Source organism: Oryzias latipes, chromosome 5 (assembly GCF_053564925.1).
Source record: "Oryzias latipes strain Hd-rR chromosome 5, Olatipes_Hd-rR_3.1".
Classification (NCBI taxonomy): Eukaryota; Metazoa; Chordata; class Actinopteri; order Beloniformes; family Adrianichthyidae; genus Oryzias; species Oryzias latipes.
In genome coordinates, this window is record NC_136241.1 from 11782878 (window position 1) to 11806108 (window position 23231).

At 37.4% G+C, this 23231-nt stretch overlaps 2 protein-coding genes across 5 annotated transcripts in view; both read left to right on the forward strand.

Annotated features, from left to right (window-relative positions):
* Positions 1-12987, forward strand: part of itga7 (integrin, alpha 7) — a 51181-nt gene extending 38194 nt beyond the window's left edge. For 2 of the 4 annotated variants that reach the window (XR_908788.4, XR_013655952.1), the window contains exons 12-26: positions 54-223; positions 356-502; positions 1449-1564; positions 2785-2971; positions 3050-3124; positions 3218-3297; positions 3373-3450; positions 3612-3714; positions 3807-4022; positions 5525-5653; positions 5781-5894; positions 6198-6296; positions 7172-7297; positions 9602-9766; positions 11629-12987. Coding sequence is in view for 2 of the 4 variants with exons in the window: in XM_078947084.1 (XP_078803210.1) it covers positions 54-223; positions 356-502; positions 1449-1564; positions 2785-2971; positions 3050-3124; positions 3218-3297; positions 3373-3450; positions 3612-3714; positions 3807-4022; positions 5525-5653; positions 5781-5894; positions 6198-6296; positions 7172-7297; positions 11629-11784 (1796 nt within the window). In the remaining 2 variants the exon portion in view is untranslated. The remainder of the gene's footprint in view (positions 1-53; positions 224-355; positions 503-1448; positions 1565-2784; positions 2972-3049; positions 3125-3217; positions 3298-3372; positions 3451-3611; positions 3715-3806; positions 4023-5524; positions 5654-5780; positions 5895-6197; positions 6297-7171; positions 7298-9601; positions 9767-11628) is intronic. The other 2 variants (XM_078947084.1, XM_011474858.4) reach the window with 1 other exon arrangement.
* A 4213-nt stretch (positions 12988-17200) lies between these two features.
* On the forward strand, positions 17201-20503 carry npffl (neuropeptide FF-amide peptide precursor like). The gene is made up of 3 exons (XM_004068668.5): positions 17201-17487; positions 18199-18314; positions 20295-20503. The coding sequence occupies exons 1-3, from the start codon at positions 17338-17340 to the stop codon at positions 20413-20415; spliced, it is 387 nt and encodes a 128-aa protein (XP_004068716.1). The 5' UTR covers positions 17201-17337; the 3' UTR covers positions 20416-20503.
* Positions 20504-23231: the final 2728 nt, after the last annotated feature.

Below are 23231 nucleotides of genomic sequence, written 5' to 3' on the forward strand. Positions count from 1 at the left end.
AATTTCAAATCCTTTCTCTGCCCTAATGTGATTCCTGCTTTGTTCCTTTCAAGCACTTGAGGTGCTTTTTGAAGCTGACACTGAGCGCAGGAAGCTGGGCCTTCCTCATCGTGTCAACTTCCTGGGTCGGAGTTCGCTGGAGCCAGAATACACTCAGAGGGAGGAAGTGGAACTGCATCGGCAGCGTCACCCCGTGTGCACCACTGCCATCTTCCAGCTGCATGTCAGTACCATTTTGCTTTTCATCCATATATTGGTTTTCGCCCGCAATTGATGCAACATTTAAAAAATGCACAAATGTTGTTGTTTTTTTTATGATATGAGTCTTGGATTGAGTTTTTTCTTCTTTCTGCAGGAGAACATCGGTGACAAACTGCGTCCCATAACACTAACAATAACGCACACAATCAAGCCTGTGCCACCGCGCAGACACTCTGCTAAGAAACTGGAAAGGCTTCCACCTGTGCTGAGCATTTCTCCATCAAACACACTGAACTTGGAGGTCTGTATGAATCCTTCAGTGGTACAGTATAATACCCATGTTGAGGCCATAAAGTCCTTGTCTTTGACAATAGTACAGCATTTTCTTATCCTTTTAGTTTGAGTTAAAACAGTTTTTGCATAATTTGTATGTAAATTAATCTAGTATTTATAAAGTGGATCGTAGCAGTGTCCAATATTATGTCTTTTTAAACAGTTAAAACACGTATTTATTTTAGCATTTGATACTATTTATCCATTTTTGTTAAATTCGACACATTTCTGAGACCCCTATTTCATTAACATGATCCAAACTTTTCTTAAATAATAATTGTGTATAACTTGGTCCATGTTTTCCACCTCGTAGTTCATCGTCATTCCACTAGGGGCAGTAGAAGGCCTTTTCAAAATGGCTGCTTCCATTAATCTTAAATGCCCTTTCGGCAGGAAACGTTTTGCTAATTTTCAAAACTTTTATGGCGATGAAAACTCATCTATTGTTGTTCATTAAAAAAATCTTGCTGTGTTGAAATAATGTAAAATATGTTGATAATTAATCCTTTATAACACAGTTCCACCATGGTAAAAATGTGTGGCTCAAATTTGAGACAGTAGGTAAATAAGTTGCTTTTTTCCTCACCGCTCATGTTCATATTTTTGCAAATTAAACTTGTAAACAAAAAGTTACCAAATCACTCAATGAATTATAATTAATACATATCTATATCTTGCACAAAAAAAGCAATATTGCAAACATTTTCTTGTGGATTTCATCAAAGAGATTAGAAAACATCTAAATTCGCCAAAAATGTGAAACTATGTGATGGAATGGGCTTTGCAGGGTTAAAAGACACTCAAAAAAACCTGATTGTTCTTTTACCTTTTTAGTTTAAAGGAAACAATTTTTAAACCAATTTTATATTTATATCAAAGCATTTCAAAACATTGACATTTGTCTTAATCCAAAGGTAAACTTCCTTCGTGAAGGTTGCGGCTTGGACAAAATCTGTCAGAGCAATCTCCAGCTGAAGTACCAGTTCGGGACTCGACCTCTTCACTCTGACCTTTTCACCCCTCTGCCAAGGTCAGTACCTGCACGTTTTTCTGTTAGCTGTCAATACTTCATGCTGTTTTCCTAGTAAAAAAGGCTTTGTATCTGCAAATCTTTTTAAATAAAAAAAGAAGAAGCTTGTTTTAACTTTGGTAATATTCTCACATCACATCAGGTGGTTCTAGTGATCTCAACTTTACGACAAAGTATAAGGGCCACCCAAAATCTAAGTAAAAACTTAAATAGATTTATGACAATAAAAATGTTAGTTTAACAATAAAAAAGTGATAATATTATTAGGAAAAAAGCAAAGATTTATGAAAATTAAGTTATAAAATTATCAGAAGTTATAATTTTAGGAGAACGAGTGAACGAGTAATTTTACGAGAATAAACTTGTAGAATTATAAGTAAATGAGTCAATATTTTACCATAATAAAGTTATAATTTCATTTATGAGAAAAAAGCTTCCTCACTAAGAAAAATATAAACAACAAAAAAAGAACTATGTTTCAGGATGAGAGACGTAGAACGCATCGAAAGTGGTCCTTCTGCATTGGCTTCGCTAATAAATTCAAAGTCAACTTTATTTATATAGTACTTTTCCTGCTAAAAAGCATCTCAAAGTGCTTTACATAATAGAATAAATAATAGTAAGATAAAATACCTAAGGAAATACTAAGTCCTTTAATGAGTCACATCATATTATTGTTAGTATAAGTAAATTGAAAAGAATTTGCAGCAAACTGGGTCTCTTCAGAAGAAGATTTTTGATCCACAAGGAGCCGATTTCTGGCCATTTATGCCATCAGCAGTATAGTTGAAGAAGTCCAAATGCATTATAGCACATAGATTCTTCTGTTATGGTAATGATAGGATATGGTATGACATGATGATTACGAAATCGCCATAAGAAGCTGCATTGTTGCATTTATTCAGCATGCAATGTGGATGGAGGCTCACACAACCAACTTTGTTTTTGAAAAACCATTGGTTTTTCCTTGTAAAATTTCGACTCTCATAATTTTACAACGTTATTTTTGTAAAATTACTAAGTTTATCACATCATTTTAAGACTGGCCCAAATACTACGTCATACACCTTAAAATATGACAGTAAATATTTGAAATAAGACGAAGAATATAAATCCTCTTAAAATAAAGTCATACTTAATTTTACTTGAGAAATCAGCTTTTTTCTATTTATATTTTATTGTAGTCATGATTTTAATTTTTTCTTTGATTTCTTTTGAAGAGATGAGGATGGCATGCAGGTGTTTTCACTGTCAGACCACCAATTGGTGGTTCTGGAAATCACCGTCACCAACAAACCCTCCGACCCTCATCAACCCGAGGATGATGGCGACGACGCCCATGCGGCCCAACTCCTTATTTCACTTCCAAACACGCTGTCATATTCCGGCTCCAGGGTGCCTGCAACGGTTTGTCCACTATAAATGCGATGACACTTAAAAAAGAAACAAAACTGTGTTCTTCAGTATTTGTGTGATATTCTTCAGATGAGATGCCAAGCAAACCAGAATGGTTCTCAGGTCGAATGTGACCTGGGAAACCCCGTCAAACGCGACACTAAGGTAACAAACAGCCTTCAGCCTTTCTTTTCTGTGTTCATACATGATTTTACTAAAAACTTTTTTTTTACAAACATTTAATGTTTTCTTTCTCAGCTGAAATTCTCCATCAACCTGAGTACATCCAACATAACCCTTGACACCACAGAGCTTACAGCAGATCTCCTAATGACAACGTAAGGCCAGATCCTCTTCCTGCACACCTCAGCCCGCTGCACATGTATTTATTTTAATCATTGTTTTGTCCTCAGTTTAAGTGAGCAGCCTGACCTCGTCCCCATCACTGCCACTGCTAAAGTTGTCATAGAGCTCCCTCTGTCTGTCAGTGGGTGAGTACATTTTTTCCATAAACTGTGTGCTGATGAATGCAACTTTTCTTGGTTTTACACTTTGATACATCACTTTTTTGTTCATTGGTTTAGAGGAAATGTCTTTTCTTTAAGCTGCTAATTAAATCTTTAAAAAAAAAGTTTTTTATTGTTTACTTTAGACTGGCCCGTCCTCATCAGCTGTTCTTCAGTGGCTCTGTGAGGGGAGAGAGTGCCATGACCACACTGGAAGACATTGGCAGCCCTGTAGACTTTCAGTTTGTGGTGAGAAAACTGTTTGTCCTGCAAAAGTACAAGCAGTGAGTTAAATAATTAGACATTTTTATGATGTGCCCATTTTTATATTCTTCTGAAAGGTTTCAAATCCTGGAAAAGCTCTTCAACCCTTTGGTACGGCCTTCCTCAACATCATGTGGCCATATGAGCTGACGAATATGAAATGGCTCCTGTATCCAGCCAACCTGACGTTTGAGGGCCACTCAGGCCAACACTGCTACCCCTCAGGAGCCTTGAACCCTCTGAAGCTCCAGAGCTCCTCACTTGCTGAGCTTCTGCCAACTGCAGACCAGAAGGTGGGTCTCATCCACATCTTCTTTACTCCTTCTAGTGCAGGACTTAATTGCTGGAACCTGCTGGTTATTCATTTTCAGTTTTATTTGTAAAGTGGTTCAATATTGTACATTGAACAAAGTAAATATATATACTTATACATATATATACATAATCATAATACAAAAGTAAATATGAGACACCTGTGTTTTTGTTCACATTTGTCATGAGATGAACTAAAAGATTTGAAATATCAACAATTACTCCCAAAATATATGTTTTACAAATCTGTCTAAATCTCGGAGAAAAAGCGCTTCCATCCCACCTCACAGGTGTGCCATATCAAGATGCTGATTAATGTACAGGTGTGCCTTAGACTGGCCACAATAAAAGGTCACGCGGTTATGGTATGGGCAGGTGTACGTTATGGATGAAGAATCCAGGTGGATTTCATTTATAGTATTTTTTTTTTTTTTTTTTTGAATGTACAGAAATACTGTGATGAGATCCTGAGACCCACTGCCGTGCTATACATCCAAAAACATCACCTAACGTTGCAGCCTAATAATGCACTGCTCCATGTCGCAAGGATCTGTACAAAATTCTTGGAAGGTGAAAGCATCCCAGTTCTTGCATGGCCTGCATACTCACCAGACATGGCACCCTTTCAACACATTTGGGTTGCTCTGGAGTAGCATAAACAGGTATACATACTTGTATTTAGGTAGATGCGTAGACAGAGTGTTCCAGTTCCTGCCAAAATCCAGCAACTTGGCACAGCCATTGAAAAGAAATGGACCAACAATTCAAAGGCCGCAACTGACAACCTGATTAAATCTATGCAAAAGAGATGTGTTGCACTGCATGACAAATGGTAGTCACACCAGATACTGGCCGGTTTTAGAGGCTTTTTATTGGGGCCAGTCTAAGGCACACCTGTGCAATAATCATGTTTGTATGTATTTAAATGTATTGTTTTAATAAATCATTAACTTATCTTCAGAAGACAGTGGACTCATAAATAATTGTTTCAAAACGCTCATATTAATTAGATTTTAACTTCGTGAAATCGATGACGTCATATCCGCTGTTAAAAAAAATTAGTGAGCACGGTGTCCCAATTTGCTGTTACAATTCAGGGCACTATATACCGGTAGTACTGCACAATGTAGTTTTTTTGTAGTGAGGGGTTAGGGTGGGAATTCGGACACAATCTCTGTCTCATCAGCATCTTGATATGCCACACCTGTGAGGTGGGATGGATTTTTTCAGCAAATCAGAAGTGCTCACTCTCACAAATTTAGACAGATTTGTGAACAATATTTGAGATAAATGGTTATTTTGTAGAAAATGTTGAATTATTTAAACTTGGAATCTTTATCTTTCCACACTCATTTTGAAAAAGTAAATTGTGGTTTTAGCTTTTGGGTAAGTATCTTTACATCTATTAACACGTTTGCATGTAAAAGAGTTTAGCTGAACTTTTAACACTTTTCTTATTGCTCACTGAACAATTGTCTTCCAGCTGAGTGCAGACCATCGAAGAACCCGGCGCTCCTACCCAGAGGAAGAAGGTCACATGACCACACAAGGTTCCACGGAACGACCCTCACCGGCTGTTGCAGCTTCAGAGAGACGCAAGTCCCTCAAACTGGTGAGAAGCACAACAAAAGTGGAATAAAAACCTCAAATACATTGTAAACTGTTTTTTTTCTTTTCTGATTTAAGTTGTTATCATGTGCTTTTCAGTGCTCTACACACCATATTCTTGTGTTCCTCAGGATTGTCTGCTGGGGTCGGCTCGCTGTGTGCTGTTCCAATGTGCTCTCCACAGCTTTACAGGACAGGCTGTCCTCAAGATCCACGCCAGGCTCTGGAACAGCAGTTTCATAGAGGTGCAAAAGATAAACAGTAAAATGGTCTTTCCTGCTTCTGTGTGCATTATTCTTCACATGGGTTCATTCTCACAAACACTAATACAATGAAAAAGAGAGAAAAGTAAGAAAAGAAAGAAAAAAAAAGTTAAAGGAAACAGCACATTTTTAAAAGGTTAAATATTATAAAAGATCCTAAGATTAAGTACTTTTATTTTTATTTTTGTGATTTTATTAAGAATAAGTGTTACATTTAAGAAAAACAATCTAAATTGCTTATTACTCACAAAATATGAAATCATGTTACCATTATCTCTTCTTCAGGAGTACCCAACAGTCAGTGCATTGGAGCTGGTGGTCAGAGCCAACATCACTGTGAAGTCCAGCATCAAACATCTGGTCCTCAGGGATGCTGCTGCACAGGTACAGCATTCTTACTTAAAGAAAAAAAAAGGTCTTATTATGTTGATTATTTAGCAGATGTATGCGTTTTTGGCTAAATTTGTATCCCAATATACACCTAAATACAACAAAACCACAATTATGAAAATGCAATCAAAACGTACTACTCATCACTTATTAAAGACCCACTTCAATGAAAATGTTGTTTTTCCTGTATTTAACATGTTATTGCAGCTTTTTTCTCATGATGGCGAACATATAGTAAAGAATTTTAGCTTAACTGTGTGTCTGAGTATTTCTTTATACAAATTGTGATTGATCAGGAACAGATAAAAACCCTCAGTTTAAATAAGCTCTCAGTTGTGACGCAACTGAAATGGGCGAGCCAAAGTCTCCCAGCTCAGCTCCATTCTCATGGATCCACTTATAGACAAATACCGGTAGATCCATTAATGTCTTCACTTTCCTCGTCTGAGCTGACATCTGGATCAAAACTGTACGGCTGAATAGCTTTGATATTGCTTGCTGCTTTTGTTCCACCGCTTATGTTAGGTTGAGGTTGTGAGGGGCTGTAAGCTAACGGGAATAAGTGCAAACAAAAGGATGATGGGATACTTCTGTGCCAGCAGTCCCGCCAACAACTTAGACATGCATCTCTAATGAACTCCTGCTGCTCTACAAACAATATTGAAAAAGAAATGGCACAGGTTGTTTGATTTAGCTGAAAATGGCATAATAATAATTATTATTATTTTTTAAATAATAATGAAAAGACTACCTGGAATGGTTTATTTGATAAAAAATATAGTTGGAGTGGAACATGATTTACTTAATTCAAGTACGAATAAAGGCTCCCTGCATTATTTTTGATGTTCTGAATCAATCCATACCTCCAGATTCCAGTGATGATCTATCCTGAGTCTGGACTTGCAGACCAGTACTGGATCCCCTGGTGGATCATCCTCATCGCTGTTCTGGCCGGCATCCTCCTGCTGACTCTCCTCGTCTGTATACTGTGGAAGGTATCACAAACCACGCTCATTTCCCGCCTTTAAATCTTGAAAGTTCCCTTTCTGTATCAAATTTGTAAACAAACTCAGTTTTCTTAGATAACAATATTATTAATAATTGGTGATAAACATGAAAGGATAAAGAAGTTTGACAAACTTAAATTATTTTATTGCACATTCTATTCATCAGTAACATTTTCAGTGTTGTGAACTTTTTTATTGGGTCAAATAAGGATCTGCTTAAGTAAATGATAAACCAGGTTGTGAATTGGAAAAATTGACGTGGAAAAAAAATGGAAATTTGAAAACAGTTTTAAACTTGAAAGTATACATTGTAAAAATACGATGCTGTATTAAGGCCACCATAAAAATAAATAAAATAAACACATTAACTAGAATAAAGTTGTAAAATAACGAGAAAAAAAGTTGCAGTTTTAAGAGAATAAAGTCATAAAGTTGTAAAGGAACAGTCAAAATTTTACTGGAAGAAATATTAGAGCGATGAGTAAAAGAGTCAATATTTATAAGTTGAGGAATTAATGTAATTAAAGTTATATATTTATGAGGCAAAAGTTTGTTTACTAAGAAATATATAAACAACAACAAAAGTAGCAATATCTTGTTTTATTATGAGAGACGCATTGTCCTTCATTCGGCATTTGTTTCACAAATAAGGACAGCATCATCTTATTGTAAGTATAAGGACATTGAAAAGAATTAACAGGAAACTGGGCCTCTCCAGAAGAAGATTTTTGATCCACAAGGAGTGGATTATTGACGAGCAGACTTATTATGCTGTTAGCAGAATGGTTGCAGAGGTTCAAATGCATTATGCTGCATAGATTTCTATGATAAACTTAATCCTCATGGCATCACCATAAATGGCTGCATCATTGGATTTAGTCGACATGTGATGTGGATGGAGGCTGGCACAATCCACTTAATTCTCTTAAAAGCATGGCTCTTTCTTTGTGAAATTACAACTTTTTTCTCATAATTTTATGTCTTCATTCCCATAAATGTATTCATTTAGTCATTTCATTTATGGTGGCCCCAATTCTCAGTCGTATAAACATGAAGGAAATATTGAAAATTAGAACAGTTTTTTTCCCTCACATTTTGTTTTCAATCCTCAATTTTCTGTTTTCAGATCCGTATTTTATTTGGGGGTGGGACTTTGAGCCTACTGGCTACCGGAACATGATTGACATAAGCTGATAGAGGTTATGCTGACGTCATTTCCTCTGTTATCAGCGCTGGCTGTGTCATCCGTCCACTGGCGGTGCCAACAGCAAATTTACAATCGGATTTTTCCTTCTGATTTGACTCCAAACTTTTATTTTCTAAGATATTGGGATTGATCCAATATTAATACAGACAGTTTATTGTCTAACAAGTATTTTTGATTTGATTTGATTGATTTGATTTACTGATTTATTTCAAGCATTGTAGTCAAAGCAATAAAGAATGTACACATATTTATCAAACTCATTACAGAAATGTCGAAATTCAAAGATTAAAAAGACAGAAAATAAACCAAAACAACAAAGTTGCTTCAATCACATTTGCTTAAATAAATCCAGTGATCATTAACTAAAGTCAAGTAGAACTTGAGTTATTGCTTGAAAGGAGTGGGAAGAAGAGAATTTATATAATCCCACCCCTACTGAGTTAATTCATTTCATAGTTTTAAAGCTTTTTTAATCCAGTTCTGATCAGATAGATTCTTTTCAAGTAACAAAATTCAGTGTCTAGTAATAATTGATTATCTTTAGAGAAACCTTCATTTATGATTTCAGTAAACAGTAACGGTACAGATATGTAATAATCATTGATTATTATTAAGGGTTAAGTGTGATAAACATTCATCCCGAAATTGTTTTCGTAGATAATCTTATGTGATATAAAAATAGAGGTGTTCATTCAGAGCTTTAGTTGAGTAAGAGAAGAAAATACAGGAAAAAAAGTACTTTTTGTTCTTGGGTAAGTGCAGTCTTACACCAGGTTTACTTCTCTATTTCTGTATTATTTTTTGTTAAATTTTCACATTTTTGTCAATTGATTTCTCCAGGTTTCACAAAAACTTTTCCCATAACATGAATTTACACATACAACTTCTTTTCCATTGTTATCCGCTTGTATTTCCTTCCTTTTTTTTCCTCTTTTCATCTCTCTGCTGGCCTGAAATTATTTTCTTCCCTTGCAGTTGTCCTTCATCTTTTTTGTCTTCTCCCACCTCCACTGTGACCTAAATCTCTCTGTTGCATCTTCTTTTTTTCCTTTCATCCATTTCCCTGTGGTGGTCTGATGCCCCAGTGTGGGTTCTTCAAGCGCAGCGAGCGGCGCCCTCAGTATGAGACGGAATACTACCGCGCCCATATGGGGGTCCAACCCTCGGAGGTGGAGAAGCAGGCGACTGAGCTATAAAATGAAAATTTTGTCCCTCAGGCCTGCTCTCCCCTCCTCCTCTCCCTCCAAGCGGTAAAAATCATCACACAGAGTTGTTGTGCTGCTCGATCCACTCTGGTGTTCTGGTGCTCATTACAGAATGAAACCAGAACCACACTTAGATTACATCTATGATGGCAGCAAAACACCAAACCAAGAACTGATGCCTCAGCTAAATTCAAGCAGTCCCTCTAGGTTTTTCCATGTTAAAACAAGCCATATTTATCTAAAATATATTTCTGCTAAAACACCAAACCAGTGCTCTGAAATAATGCAATCCTTAAAAATAACAAATTGTAAAATTTAAGAAAATATATAAGGGACATTTGTTGCTTAGTGTTTCACTTGTCAGCTATTAACCAAACCAATTATAACTTGTTTTCAGCAATGTTTTTACATAGAGCAAATTATTCTGACCCTATTTCTTAAACTTAAATGAAATAAACATAACTGACACCAGAGCCCACTTTAAAGACACTTTAAAGCTCACTCTACTTTTCATCTATTTTCAAAGCGTTCCCAGTGGTCTTTTGGTTATATTTATGCTGTTTTTAGTCCAAATTAAGAAAACCTGTATTATTCTCCAGTACAAAGTTCCTACAGAGCAGCAGAGGTTCATTAGAAATTCACCTCTAACTTGTGGGTGGGCCCATTGGCATGGAGCAACCCCACCCCCCCTTCCCCGCGGAGCAGGGAGCAGGGAGCTTGTGGACCGCCCAGTGTATTTTCTATGTAACAAATACAAGCTTTTTCAAACAGCATTTTGTTCCATCTGCTCCTGATTAACAACAATTTGAATAAAGAAATACTCAGAGATGCAGTTTTGAGCTTAATTATCTTTATATAAGTCCTCCAGCTTCAGAAAAATGCTACAAGACCATGTTAAAGACACCAAAAACACAATTTTCCTCAGAGTGGGTCTTTAAAGGTGTAAAATGTCAAAAGATTTTAAATATTTAGATTCAAAATTCTGGTAACAGAATAAAAGTCATGTTAACAGATGAATTGATTCAATCGTTTTAAAAGCAAAAACAAAAAAAGGGAGGAAGTTTAATATGAATGGTGCTGTTGACTCACCCAGTTTTGTCAGTTTGTATGGGTAAAAATGTATTATTTTGCCATTATTCAGGTTTGAAATTCATTAAAGTACATATTTACATTAAATTGGTAAGCATTTTAAATTTATTTAGCAAACTATGTAAAGATTACACTTTGAACTGGTGAGAAAATGTCAATAACTTTCACTTTTTTATTTAGTTTTCATAGTGTAGCACTGTGTGTTTACCTAATGTCAATTTTACCTTTCTGAATAGCCAGTTTTACTTGAAAAAAGACAATACCTAAAATAAAAAAGTGATTTTTAAACTGTTTATTTCAATGCCACAGGAGCCCTAAAACCAGGAACATTTAACGTCATCATCCAGGTTTTATGGGAACGTGACCCCAACAACCCTTATGTGAACTCCACATCTGTGACTTCCTACTATTCTTTATTATTTATCATTTTTGGTAGCAACACCCCTTATTCATTTTTGTAATGAAGCAGGTGCCTGTAACACCTGTAAGCTGTGTCCTGCCTCCGAGCTTTGCTGTGTGTGTGTTGTCCCGTTCCATAACCTACATCTGTTCATTCTGTCATCACCCCTCCAGAATAATTCATCTCTATGAATTATTAAATCAAATCTGACCAGGACCTAATGCCTTAACACCGGGTGCCAGAATGAACTTGTCACTGTGATCAATTGTTGCTTTTTTTAATGCTTTTCCTAATGGCACTTTGATGGGTTTATTTGTGTGCTAATACTCACCTGAAAACACAGCGCATGTCAGTTGGCTTTGGCGGTTTACGAAAAATTTTCTTACCAGGATTTGATCTCTCCTTCCTTTTCCTCCAGTGTGGCTTTTTCCGACGTGCTCCCTACAAAGACAAACTGCCTCAGTACCACGCGGTGAAGATTCCTCGCCAGGATCGACCACAGTTCCAGACCGAGAAGTCAGGAAGTGTCCATAAAAAAGAATGGGCCACGCACTGGAGTGACGGGACTTTGTAACTGGCTGTGAAGCACCGACTGACTAAACAACTCCACCACGTGTGGCCCTCTTCCTGCCTTTGCATCAGAACTCGTACATGCATAGTGGTGGCGTGTGATTGGGTTTGCCTTTTCCAAACTGTAGCGTGCTGAGGGCTTTCCTCGGAGAGAGTCTATTTAAACTCTGCTACTACTCTGATTTACATCCCTGACAGGGAGCGTTGACGCTTCCCTGTCTGTCATGGGTTTGGCTGGCAGATCAAGGAAAAGATTTGCACGAATTCACAAATATGTTGTACAATACGAGATGCAAGCAGAGACACTGGTTGATACAAACGCCACATAGTAAGGGACAGTTTTGCCTTAACAACTGTGAGACTGATAAGTTGTGTAGGCAAAGAATGCTTTTTCAAAAAGAAATGACATTTGGGAATTGTTCTTTAGTTAGCACTGGAAGATGTCAGAAATAAGAGTTGTGCTTTTTGTTAGCCGCAAAATCAAAAAAAAAATCCAAAACAATATATGTGTTTGCTCATTTTTCATCCAATCACTCAAGAAAAAGAAAGTTTTAAGTTTGTGTGTGTTGTTTTAACTTGTGGTTATATGTGTAGGCAGCTAAATGCTGCGTCAACTGCCTAAGGAACTTGAACGAGAACATTAAACCACAATGATGAATGTAATATGCCACGACTATATTCCTGCTGTTACACTAAAGGCAATTTTCTTAACCTATAACAGTTTAAAATTTGCAGACCACAGACACAATGTCATTGAATTTGACATAAAACACTTTTTGAATACAAAAGTGAAAACACAAACCTGCTTTCTTAAGATCTGGAAAAGAAAAGAATAACTGTTTCAGCATATCCTAAAAACATAAGGGTGTTCTACAAAACTAGGAGAATTTTCAACACAAAAAGTATCCTTCCTGCAATGAAGCAACATAGAGAGAGGGAAGAAATCCTCATGGAAATTGTTGGAACGTGACTTTTCTTTTTAATCCTTTCTGGGTCGATAATTTGGCTGTCGAGCATGGAAAGCTGGCTTGGTTTCTATGTATTGCTGGACAATCATATGTGACAACTGCATGAAGGTCCAGACCCCACCCAATTTTTTCTTTTTTTAGGACATTTATTTTATTTATATGATTTTTTTTCTTTTGGACTGTAATGTTTTAACACTGTAAAAAGAATAATTAATAAATAAAGGACTCCTTCAACTTTGGGTGTTTTGAGCTTCCAGTCAATAAATCTCAAAAGTTCCTTGTGTGTGAAGAAAAAGCTGCAACAGTGATCACTGGGTGGTGCCAAAACTCTTCGGTTTGATGATCACTGGGTGGTGCCAAAACTCTTCGGTTTGATGATCACTGGGTGGTGCCAAAACTCTTCGGTTTGAGAGTTAAAAAGTTGAATCAATGAGCAGAGGCCATTAGTTCAGCTTCAATGAACACTGTCAAATGAAAAATAGTCATTAGAGGCAAAACCCTGAAATAATGACGACAAACATGCAAAACAAGCTTTAATCAGAATCAGACCTTATAACTTTTTTGAATTTTTCAAAATGATATTAAGAAAAATCTGGGAAAAACAATTCAATTTAATTTTATTAATATAGCCCAATATTTACAACAATAGTCATCTCAATGGGCTTTATGACGATGATTGTGTAATAAACATGAACCATAAAGAACATAGTCATAGAATTCAATAGGTCAATTTACTAAACAGACTAAACCAAACTGGGCATCCCCCCAAAAAAACTTCAACATTGGGAGTTGGGTCATCTAGACCCACTAGACAGTGTGCTGAACCTTTTTTCTTCAATGATTTGTGATCTTCACTGGTGTCCATGGATTACATGAAATCTTTCCACCTTTATCCACCTTTGTCATGGTAGGGAGAACACGTCAATGTAAGGGTGGGGTCATCTAAGATAGCACAAGGGTTAAGAGTAGAGTGAATCCAATATTAGCATTAAAAGTATTAAAATAAAAAAAGAAAAGAATGTATATGATTCCTGATGGAAAGAAATATTGACAGTAGAGAAATATTTGGCACTAAAACCCTCTGCTAAAGTCCTGACAAGTTTTCAATAACCTTATGATGCTTCAAATATACAAATGCAACAAACTCTAACTCCAAGTGGGTCTAGAGAAAAAGATTCAGAACTGTAAATTAAATACTTACATAAACAGATCTCAATTTTGTGACATACGTAGAAGATTTAAGACACATGTAGGGTAGATGGAAAGAAAGGTTGAATTATTTATGAGGCAGACTGCAGAGGGGAAGTTTCTGTGACGTGACGTTCTGGCCCTGATAGACTGCTGCCTCCTGCCAGAGGGGAGTGCTTTAAGGAGGCTTTTCTGCAGCCGGTTTTGCTTTTTTTCTATTGTAGCAGCAGCACAAAAGACTATAATGGAGGAAAAAGTGAGGATGGACGCAGAAATGAACTAAGCACTGTAGAAAGCCACTAACTGTCCTTGGCAGAGGTTCAAATGAAACACATGCCACAGAACTGAGTTGTTTTAGTAGTAGACAAGACTGACTCCATTAAAAAATCCTTTTTGTTTCATTAATGTCCACTTTCCTGACCTTAGCCAAAGCTGAGAAAAGAATAATCTTTAGATTCTTTTTCAGTAATTCTACACTTATTGACACACTTTTGTGTTTTTGCAATGACCCATTTCCTTACCTTTAGATTGATTTGAACCCTGAGCAACTTGGGATGCAGACAACACTCCAGTCAATTCCCTTGTCGATTGTAAAGCGACCAGAAGCTGCGATTAACTAATAATTAAAAAATTAATCTGTCATTAAACAAAGTTTCAATTTTTTTTTCATTTTCTCTTATATTTAACAGGAAAAATCTTTGTGTGGAGGGAGGTCTGAGCATCTCTATTTGGACTGCTTCCCTTTCAACATGACTCCACATAAGCAGTAAACGGATGGACGATATATTTGATTGTTTTTTAGCCTAAGATGCAACATTCGCTGATGGCAGTTGTGATCAACAAGAATAGCTGTAAGAAAAATGCACCTCTAGTCAAGCCAAGTGGGCTTCTACTCTGTCCTACATAACTATTATACAAATGTCTTCTGCCATTCAGAATCCGGAATCAGAAGATTACAGTAATCAGCAATGAGTATAGGGGTTGAAGCAGAGCAGTGGCTCTTGAGGAGACTGTCTCGCTTTGTCATTACCGGTAGTTGATTTAGGTTTGTGTAGAAGTGCCCATTTTTCCAAATTTGTATTCATTCAAATGTATCAGTGTAACCCTTGTGCTATCCTAGACACTTTAACATCGGGAGTTAGGTCATCTAGACCCAATAGACAGTGCTCTGAACCTTTTTTCTTCAATTATTTGTGATCCTCACTGGTTTCCATGGATTAGATGAAATCTTTCCACCTTTATCCACCTTTGTCATGGTGGAGAAAACATGTCAATTTAAGGGTGGGGTCATCTAAGATAGCACAAAGGTTAAGTTTCAGATGGATGACTTGGTTAACTGACGATTGAGCAGAGGAAGTGATGGTACCAAGACCAGTGGTTCATTGGTGGGTTGGATTCAGCCTAAAGGCTCCATTCTCACAAAGATTCCGGGCAAATCCAGCAGGCAGAGGCTGTCGGAAGTGGCTTAAGCACAAGGATGTGGCATGAAATCTGGCAATTAGATCCGTCTGGACAGGCCGGGGTTCTTGTACTGTCGATGATGATGACTGATAGCAGATGAACAGGAATAACTTGCCGAATACACAAACGCACATGAGGACAAAGAGGAGAAAAAGACAAGACAGGTGTGTTGCCGGATGACAGCATCCGTAAAAATGTATGGACAAGAAAGGTATTTAAAAGATTGTAAACCCAACTGTGATAGCTTGATGCATGCTTAAATTCAAATCTAGGCATCTTTTTGTCCTCACTGCTCTGGGGGGTAGATGCATTCTAGGTGCACTTTCAAAGCCGTAAAGCTCTCTTGGGAATATTGGTCAAAATTGAATTAACTAGTTTCACACACTCAAGTGAAAAACACTGAAAAAACTAAATTTGTGGTTTAACTTTAACAAGCCCAAATGAGCAGATGCTTTGTTTCTCCAATCCCACTTCATCTGATCCTAGAGCAAACCCCTCCCCACGAATCATCCAAGCGTCATTCGCCCACCATGGGACTTCAACGGGACAAGGCAGACTCAGTGATGATTTAAGCCGATTGTCACAGATTAGGTACTCTTATACCAAAGCCCAATGGCAAGGCAAGGCAAGGCAAGTTTATTTGTATAGCACAACTCGTACACAAAGTAATTCAAGGTGCTTCACAAAACAGAAAAATGCATTAAAATCACAATACATCATAGAAATAATCAACATAAAATTTACTTTAAAAGAAAAGAGAAAAAGAAAATTTGAAAATTGATGTAAAAATAAAGGAAGGAAAGGAAAGAAAAGTGCAGATAGGACCTTTCAGTCATATACACGGCTAAACAGAAATGTTTTAAGTCTAGATTTGAACATGAACACAGAAGAGGTCTGTCTTACGACTTCAGGGAGGCTGTTCCAGATTTCAGCTGCAGTGATGACTGCAATGATGACTCGTCTCATTTTGTAAAAGGGAATATTTGTCTTTTTCAGTCAAAGACGTACAATCAGGCTGAGACAACTATGTTCAACAGAGTATTGACCTCCATGTTGCACAGTCTAATCCTGACCTTAACCAGTCGATGCCTGATCTCTTCCTCTATTCTAAGCACTTTGACCCTGAATCAAACCAGGAGTTCTGAAAATGCATTCAGTATCTTCAATGTAAGGACATTTGCATGATGTCATGCAAATGTCCTTACATAAGATAAAAAAGTGAATATTAGGGGTTAAATGATGAATCAAATTAAGTAATGAATTGATTTCTATTCCTATGATCCTACCAGATCAATCTGTCTGGCAAGTTGTTCAGTACCCATGTATTTATCTGGATTGATTTTAGGTAAGTGAATCGGATCAGAAAAGAAATGGTTTGATGATTGTAAGTAGTTCCACTGGTAATGTTTTTTTCTGTTGTAGTTCTTTAGCTAATTACTGTGAAGCTTAAGTTCACCAAAGCTGTGAGTAATCTCTCCCATTGTGACGCACTATGTCTTGGGCCACAGATGCATTGTGCAGGAGGAGGACAGGGACTGGTGGATCAGGGGTCCATTTGCAGGGATTTGTCTGTTTCGTGTCAGAAATGTTTTATGAAATTTAAAAGCCATGTGATAATGCACTCTGGCTTTCAGTCATGACTAATGGTCTGATCCCCATTAATGGACCTGATTAAGACTCATAGGGACATTTTCTTTGTCCAGTGCCTCCCCTGTCTACTCTAGCATACACCCCTGCTTCCCTGGGGCTTTCTTCTAGAAAATTTGGGGTGTATATAAGACTCAGTCCTCTTGCTGCCAATGGAATTAGCCATAGGAAAGAAACCTAACCACATCTGGAGAAATCCCTCCTATGTTTTCAAAGAGCCTACTTGGTGAAACAGCCAAGCAGTGCACACTCCTTCTGAATTTGTCATCTGACCTCCTCCTTAGCTTGAGATCATGGACACAGCTGCAGCAATGACTCTTCTGGCTCTGATCGTAGCGTTAGCTGGCATCAGTCAGGCTCTTCATGTCCAAGATAGTCTGGGCAAAAATGACATCCTGCCTGGCAGCTCTGAGGAGAACGTGGCCGATCGCCTGCTGAGGCTGGTAAGACAACAAACCACACACAAACTTAAAGGGTTCTTTTTTTTAAATTAAATTCCAGTTTCACTCTGATCTGCTGATCCTCTCTGCTTCAATGTAGAACTACATTCATAAGTATGTGCATTCTCTGCCAAAGAACTCTTCAATCCAAAAGTAGTTTGGAACGCGCTCATCAAGGTGTATGTCTCACACGAATGTTCAGGTTGTGATTTAACAATTCGAAAACATTTTACGCCAAACTGACTACCATCTGCTACAGACAGATCTAAATTGTATGCGTTTACAAAGGACATGCTCTAGTCGTTTCTTGAGATGTAGCGTGTAAAATGGGCTTTGAACCTCTCATCACGGCTAAACTTGAATTTCTGAAAGCACCACTTTTCATGCAATGTGCAACAAAACATACTGTTGAAAATACGCCAACATCTCAATCTGCCACACCAACACATTGGATTCCACTATGTTTGAAAATCAAAGTTTCTCAGTGTGAGAGGCAGAAAAAGAAACATCAAGGAGAGTTAGCTTTGTACGCTTTTATCCCAACATCGCAGGTCAGATAATGGAGGTACCAGCTCAGGGGAATTACGGTGCCACTCAGATACTTTTGCAAAGTTTTCATTTAAATTCAGTAAACATGTTTTGGCTTTTTTCATACCAGGCTTTGTGTCTTTACATATGTGCTTGCATGGAATTAACTGTGTGCGTATGCTTTAGGAGGATGAAACCAGAGAGCACAGCTTGGATAATCGTCTGCTGCCTTTGGTGGTGAAAGCCCTGCTGCTGGGATTCCAGAGAGAAACCAGGGAATCTGTTCTTCATCAGCCTCAGAGGTCAGCACCAATACAGATGAAACCTGTCACACCTGTTATAATGCAAAAAATCAGTCGCCAGTGACTTTTTTTTAGATTTTTTTTCTGCGTCTCTTATCATCACAAAAATACTATTTTGACACATGTGCTATCCTAGGCACTTTAATATTGGGAGTTGGGTCATCTAGACCCACTAGTAAGTGCTCTGAACCTTTTTTTCTTGAATGATTTGTGATCTTCACTGGTGTCCATGGATTACATGAAATCTTTCCACCTTTATCCACCTTTGTCATGGTAGGGAGAACACGTCAATGTAAGGGTGGGGTCATAGGATAGCACAAGGGTTAAAAGAGGTAAAATCATGGTCTTTTAATCCTTTTGTAACGTTAAACCACCAGCCATTTTTGTAATGGTTAAAAAAGACCTGCAAACAGCCATATTTCTCTTTTTAAACGCCTCACCATTACAAATCTATTTTAGGTGATTCTTCTCCTCAGATCCAGAGTATTTTCTACTTGATAGCTATTTCATGGGTATGACACTAATTTAAATGGACTATAAATGTTGAGGGAATATAGTCACAATAAAAGATCTATAGTAGCCCTTTCCTCCTGTGCTTGGCCATGTTCTGCTTTATAAACAGCCCTTTCTGATTTAGTGTAAGGGATTCGTCAGTTCTGAATAATAGTGGTTTTTCACTCATGTAGGGTAAAGCTTCTGATGTCTTTACTGTATTATAATCGACTTACCATCAGTGAGAAACACGGTAAGAAATCTTTAACTGCGGGTTTGCATTGGTCTTTTTAGCAAACCGACTTGTTCACGCGCCTGTCTGCTTCTTAATAAGGTTACATCTCCAGTACGAGAAAAGTATGTAGCTGTGCCCACACAAACACACACAAACACACAATGCAGCTGCTGACCAGCCCTGATGTCAACTGCACTGCCTCTATGGCCTGCTTGGCTTGTCAAAGGTCCCCATAAGAAATATGAAAGTTAAAACAAAGTAAAAGGCAAGAGGGATGGGTTTGGAAAAGCTGTGACCCAGTCTCCCTCAAAAGCATGACAAATTTGGATTTCAGCAAACGTTTTATGTAAATGTATGACATTAAAATGAGAAACAGTTTTGGTATTCTTCAAAGTACTCAGATGTTGTTCCTACAGTAGTCTTAAAATTCCAATATTTGAAACAAACTCTATATCCTAATAGTATGAAAAACCCTTTTTTTCTCATTTGCATGTCATATGGTACTTGAAGCAGTCCGGCTTTTTTAAATCAAGGAGATCAGCTCAAATATGACACTGTTTGAGGAAAGATTTCAATGAAAGCGTACGTGCCTTTTATGGATCCCTATTAAAATTCAGACTACATGGACTTGAGTGAAAAGAGGGATATCCATTAAAGTATTTCAAAGTGTTCGTATCATGTCTGAATTCTAAAAAGATGCAGAGTTCAGTAAGTAGCATTATTATTTAAATCTTTGAAGTATCTAAACATCTATTTGGAGAAGTGGTTCAATAGATAAATGTATCCTTAACCCTTGTGCTATCTTATGTCCCCACCCTTGCATTGACATGTTATTCCTACCATGACAAAGGTGGATAAAAGGGGGAAATATTACAGGTAATCCATGGACACCAGTGAGGTTCACAATTCAGTTAAGAAAAATGGTTCAGCGCACTGTCTAGTGGGTCTAGATGACCCAACTCCCAACGTTAAAGTGCCTAGGATAGTACAAGGGGTTACTGGATGAAACAGGAACATATTTTCTCCTGGATGTTGTGGATACAGACCTGAAAGTTTAGGTATTGTCCTAAAACACCTGCCTGTGGTTTGTTTTAACATTCCGTACAACTTTGAAGAAAGATTCTTATAGTAAAGATCTAAATAGAAAAGTACATTTAAAATGCCCAACGTTTGATAGTACTGGTTATCTCTGGTTAATAAAAAAAAGACCTGCTTTAAATGACCTTCTCCATGTTGTTACTCTGTCCCCATAGGTTTGGCCGCAGTTCCAGAGGGCAGGTAGTGTCCGATGATCAGATTCAAGCCCGGGACTGGGAGGCTGCCCCAGGTCAGATTTGGAGCATGGCTGTGCCGCAGAGATTTGGCAAGAAATAGCTCGACAGTCTGTCGTAGTATGAAGCCATGTATTAGGATGATGTTTAAGGCGACAAAAAAGTCAATAAATCTGAAATTTGTTAACTTTCTCAATTTCTGTCCTTCATTATTAATACTTTAAGGTCTCCAGGAGCTAAGATGACACAAATGTCTTTCTACAGTTCTGTTGTTTCTGTCCTACAACTATTATCCTGAGACAATTTGAGCTTATATACAGACTTATTATAATATTTAACCCTTGTGCAATCCTAGGCACTTTAACATTGGGAGTTGGGTCATCTAAGATAGCACAAGGAATATGCCACACATGATCCAAAAGCAGTTATAGTCTATTACCTTAACACTCTAAAGTTCTGTTGTTTCTGTCACTGACAACGAATGTGTTTGAGGAAAATCTTGCGCCTTTCATTAGTTACAGGAGTCCTCAAAATCTGTCTATATTAGCAAGGCTAATAACTTATAAAAATAATAATAACTTAATAACCATAAATAAATCAAAGGAGAAGATATATATATATATATACACACACCAAACCTTGAAACACAAAAGTGAATATTCTGAGACAATTATATTATATACGGACCTATTATACTATTTAAGCTACACATGATCTAAAAGCAGTTTCACAATGAGGTCTAGACAAAGTAGGAAATTAACCGTTAAAGCTTGCGAAATAGTGTGTTTATGATTTTAATTGTCTCTGACATCTCAAAAATAGCCTTGTGAGAAAGCTTGCTCAAATAAAAACCAGGGGCTCTGACAAACCAAAGAAATTCAGAAATGCAAGAATACTTTTGTAACAAAAAGTTCTTTTTCTGATTGATTCAAAACCCAAAACACAAAGCAAACAGTGAAAAGACGATGGCGAGTTTTGCCATCCGACAGTGGACGCTGTCTGTGGTGGATTTAAAGGCCAGCTGGGGAAAGCAGCTTGTAATAAGCCAGAGCACTAATTAAAACACACAAACATGAAATTGATCCACAAGATAATGCTTAGCACAGACATTTACCATTAAAGGCACATCTATCTGTCTTGTAAAATGCATCCATTAAAGTCACCTCCCATTTCTGTTTACGATCACAAGTTGGAGAAAAAGGGAGGGTGGTGGTCTGGTGATGGAACTGAAGTCCTAATTTTACGATGTCATCAAATTCATTTATGTGGTAGTTTAATATAAAACAAGTGGAACATTTATCTTATATAACAATTTAAAATCTCTACTTTTTCCTTCAAATGTTCAGAAACTTATTTCCTAAAATAAATTAACACTTCCATTTTTCACACCGATTTAATCTTAACTTAGGGGTGTCGAATTATCATGTTAATCGTCATGAATTTATTACAGAGAAATTAAATGTCAGTTGCTTGAAAGAAAGTTTTTATCTTTAGAAATATCACAAAGGAGCCGGCTCTTGTGTTTTACTCCAAACAGTGACTCTAAAGAGCTGTTTCATTCACGAGCGACGCTTAACTGTTTGGGAAGAGACAGAATTAGCAGATGACATGGTGCAGAGAGTGATGTAGATCACATTTTGTAGTGATGATAAGACACTAAAAACCACAGAGACACTAAAATGATGAGAAAAAGTGCTGCCTGGTACACAGTTTTCCATCAGTCTGCATCAGCTTTTGAAGAAGTGTTAAAGCAGTGACACACCTGACCTCCCAGCCGGTACAGCGTACCTCCGCCAGATCTCATACCGGTACCGGCTGACTTTCAGCCCTCACCTTGGTGGTGAATAAGTAAAGGTTGGAAGTCTATTATAGTAAAGCCTCTTTTTCAGTTGTATTTTGATCTTTTACTGTGCCACAATGTCACAAATTTAAATAAAAATACCTCAAAATGAAGTTTTTCACAACAATGTTTATGTCAGATAAAAAATAGATTAAATAGATTAATTAATTACAGGTCATAACAAAATTAATTGCATAAATAATTTTATGACAGCATTAAAACCTAAACTGCATCCTAACAGTAACCAAACAACATTGTATTTTCAGTTTTTAAGTAGTAAGAAAGTATTAAATACTCCAGAAAAAGCAACAAAATCACACACGTTCTTAGCAAAATTAAGTAGCAGAGTGTCAATTCTTCTAAATAAAAAAAACAATTACAAAGAAACAAAAAAAAATTTTTTGTAATGGATTGTAATTCATGACAGAACAAGATCCTTTTTTAACACATTTCATTACCAAGATTAAACTTGTGTTTCTGTGCTGGACATTTTTAAAAGCATGAGAGGTGCCTGACTTTGTGCAAGCTGCTCAGAACTGTCTGGATAAGTAAAGATTGCTCCTGAATATTTGCCTCATATTGCAGTTTCTGTGACAGATAAGATAGACAAATGTTAGGTAGCAGGACTCGTTGTTTTTGTGTCAAAGCTGTAGCCTCTGATCTGTGCTAAAGGATAGACTGAACGCATCTGAATTTCATGAGTCTGCAGGGGGGCTTCCACGGAAACGGCTTTGTGTGCAGCACACTAGAATGAACCAAAGACGAACATCACGCAATTATTTAGAAAAATGCAAAGTCGGAACTGGCAACTCTCACACAAACCCACCCCCTCGATGTAAACCACGCCCCTCTATCGGTTCTGATTCTTCTACAGCTTGATGACCTTTCCTTCACCATCCTTAAGAACACTCTTTCCCTCATGGCCTGTGACTTGGAGAGCAGCCATGCTCAGCAGCAAACTGGGTGGTCTCTGCTGGTAGTGGCCACCAGCATGACAGCATCACAATTTCTCCCAGCCTGCAAGCTTAAATTGCCACGGGATGAACACACACTCAAGGGTAAAGACAAGGAGAAAGCAT

Coding starts and splice junctions, on each gene's coding strand:
- npffl (XM_004068668.5), top strand. CDS start 17,338: ATGGACACAGCTGCAGCAATGACTCTTCTGGCTCTGATCGTAGCGTTA. Junction 17,488..18,198: donor CCGATCGCCTGCTGAGGCTG/GTAAGACAACAA, acceptor CGTATGCTTTAG/GAGGATGAAACCAGAGAGCA. Junction 18,315..20,294: donor GTTCTTCATCAGCCTCAGAG/GTCAGCACCAAT, acceptor CTGTCCCCATAG/GTTTGGCCGCAGTTCCAGAG.